The sequence below is a fragment of the Mastomys coucha genome, unplaced genomic scaffold (genome assembly GCF_008632895.1).
Source record: "Mastomys coucha isolate ucsf_1 unplaced genomic scaffold, UCSF_Mcou_1 pScaffold21, whole genome shotgun sequence".
Lineage (NCBI taxonomy): Eukaryota > Metazoa > Chordata > Mammalia > Rodentia > Muridae > Mastomys > Mastomys coucha.
Window position 1 is genome coordinate 34,888,356 of NW_022196904.1, and position 2,819 is coordinate 34,891,174.

Sequence of the window (2,819 nt, forward strand, 5' to 3'; positions counted from 1 at the left end):
AGACAGGCAGACAGGCAGGTAGGCAGACAGGCAGGAAGGCAGACAGGCAGGAAGGCAGGCAGACAGGCAGACAGGCAGGCAGGCAGGCAGACAGGCAGGAAGGCAGGGAGGGAGGGAGGCTGGCTAGCCAGTTGACCAGAACCAGGATGCTGAAGCAAGAAGATTGCCTGTCACTCAAACAAACAAATAGATAAAAGGTACATAATTTCTAACCCTGAAGCATCAGAGAGAGAAATAGAGCCTTGGGGTTCACTGGTCAGCCAGCTTATTCTACTTGGTGAGCTCTAGGCCAGTGAGAGACTATATTTCGAAGAACAAGGTGGAGCAGTCCTGAGAAACAAAACTGACCTTGGGCCTCAACATGCACATACACACATGCACCCACATAAATAGGCATAGGTACACATGATGGAAGAGGAGTGACATGGAGAAATATATATTACATAGTACAAATTAGGTATGAATATAATATTAATGAATAATATGCTCTAGTCTATATGATATATTCTCTATAGCATGGAAAAGTAGTAATAAATTATACATTTTGATTAATGTATCATATAATATAGCATATGATAAGCTAATATATCATAATATATAATACTGCACAAGATTTTCTACAATATATTAATTATTAATTATTGAGTTTTATTCTTGAAAGCAACAATAATAGGCTTAACAGACTGACTAAGTGCTTACCTAGCTCAGCACTTTCTATGGGTCATACCCCTTCCATCTCCCAGGAATGCTGGCAGGCAGTTCGGTTGTGTGTAAGGATTGGACAGAGGCAGGCATTGTGGTTCACACTTGTAATCTAGCATTTAGGAGATGCAGGAGATCCCAGACTTTCAGGAAAACCTGGGCTTTATAGTGAGAGCCTGCCTTACAAACAGAGGAAAGCATGGTATCTCAAGACTGTAATTCCAGCACTTGTCAGGTGGAGACAGGAGAGTCAGGAATTCAGAGTCAATCACAGCTACATCATGAGTTCAAGGGCAACCTGGGCTACAAGAGACCCAGTCTCAAAATTGTTACAAAATATCTATCATGTGCCAGACAGCCATCAAGGGCTGGGGATGCAAGAGAGAGTGAGATATTCCACCCTGGTCTTTTCAGGCACACAAATATAGTTCAAACAAAAGGCTAGGACTTTTCAGATACAGGAAAGTACAATGAATGGAATGGAAAGGATCTGTAAGATAGAGATCATTGTCAAGAGCATACGAGGAAATATTTCACGAGGCCTATGGAACCCAGAACAGAGGGTGAGGACAGTGGTCACAATCAGAATGATGCTTCCCGGAAGAAGTCTTGAGAACGGGGGCTTTGGAGGAGGAGTATGAGTGTGCCAGGTCAAAAGAGGGAAGAGGGAAGTTAAATCCATGGAAAAAACAAGGCACGGTGGGCCCAGAGGTAGCAGCCCAGGAGTGACTGTGTTGTGTCCCCACAGCATATTGGAATGCCACCCGGGCTTTCATGATCCTGTCTGCCCTGTGTGCCACCTCGGGGATCATCATGGGTGTCCTAGCGTTTGCGCAGCAATCCACCTTTACCCGCCTCTCCAGGCCCTTCTCTGCTGGCGTCATGTTTTTTGCCTCCAGTGAGTGACCCCCACCCTTTATTCCCACCCAAGCTTTCCAACTCCTCAATCCCATTCCAGCACCCACTTCTCATCACTCTCCACTCCGTTAACTCTCTCATCCCTAGACCCAGCTCCACTGACTTTTCTTTTCTTTCTTTCTTTCTTCTTTTTTTCCCCCAGTTTTTCGAGACAAGGTTTCTCTGTATAGCCCTGGCTGTCCTGGAACTCACTCTGTAGACCAGGCTGGCCTCGAACTCAGAAATCCACCTGTCTCTGCCTCCCATGTGCTGGGATTAAACACATGCACCACCACTGCCTGGCTTTCCACTGACTTTTCTTTCTTTTCTTTCTGTGTGTGTGGCACATGCCACAGTACTTGTGAGGAGGTCACAGAACAAGTCTGTAGGAGTTTGTTTTCTCATGTACAGTGAGAGAGAGAGAGAGAGAGAGAGAGAGAGAGAGAGAGAGAGATGAGTACCAGCTGTCATCTCTTTGCTTCCTGACTGTGGATGCAATGTCACCAGCTGCCCCTTGCTTCTGCCATTTTGTCATGATGGTCTGTGCCCTCAAATTGTAAATCAAATATACTCCACCTTCCTTAAGTTGTTTCTTGTTAAGTATTTGGTCACAGCAATGAGAAATGCCAGGAATGTACTCTTTATCATCTGTGTAATGAAATTGATTTTACCCTGCTTTTTCTCCAGAGACAATCACCTCTTTCCCTCCCATCTTTTCTGTCTCGTTTGTCCTGGTGATGAGAATAAAATCTCAGGAATTTACATACACTAGAAAGACAGTCTACCACTGAGTAACACCCCAGCCCCTCACTGTCACTCTAATACTAATACCCCATAGAACTTAAGAAAGATCTACACTTACAGTAACAGTCTCTTTATAGACATTCAGCTCAAGACCAACAAATGAAGAGACATATAAGGTAAGTCCTAACAGAATTTCATTACACAGATGATAAAGAGTACATTCCTGGCATTTCTCATTGCTGTGACCAAATACTTAACAAGAAACAACTTAAGGAAGGTTGAGTATATTTGATTTACAGTTTGAGGGCACAGACCATCATGACAGAGAAGTCATGATGGCAGAAGCAAGGGGCAGCTGATGACATTGCATCCACAGTCGGGAAGCAAAGAGATGACAGCTGGTACTCAGCTCTCTGTCTGTCTGTCTGTCTGTCTGTCTGTCTCTTTCTCTCTCTCTCTCCCTCTCTCTCTCTCTC

At 44.4% G+C, this 2,819-nt stretch overlaps 1 protein-coding gene across 1 annotated transcript in view; it reads left to right on the forward strand.

The window, feature by feature from the left end:
* Positions 1-2,819, forward strand: part of Lim2 (lens intrinsic membrane protein 2) — a 7,386-nt gene that overhangs the window by 2,941 nt on the left and 1,626 nt on the right. The window contains exon 3 of the mRNA XM_031384289.1: positions 1,451-1,600. Within this exon, the coding sequence (XP_031240149.1) occupies positions 1,451-1,600 (150 nt within the window). The remainder of the gene's footprint in view (positions 1-1,450; positions 1,601-2,819) is intronic.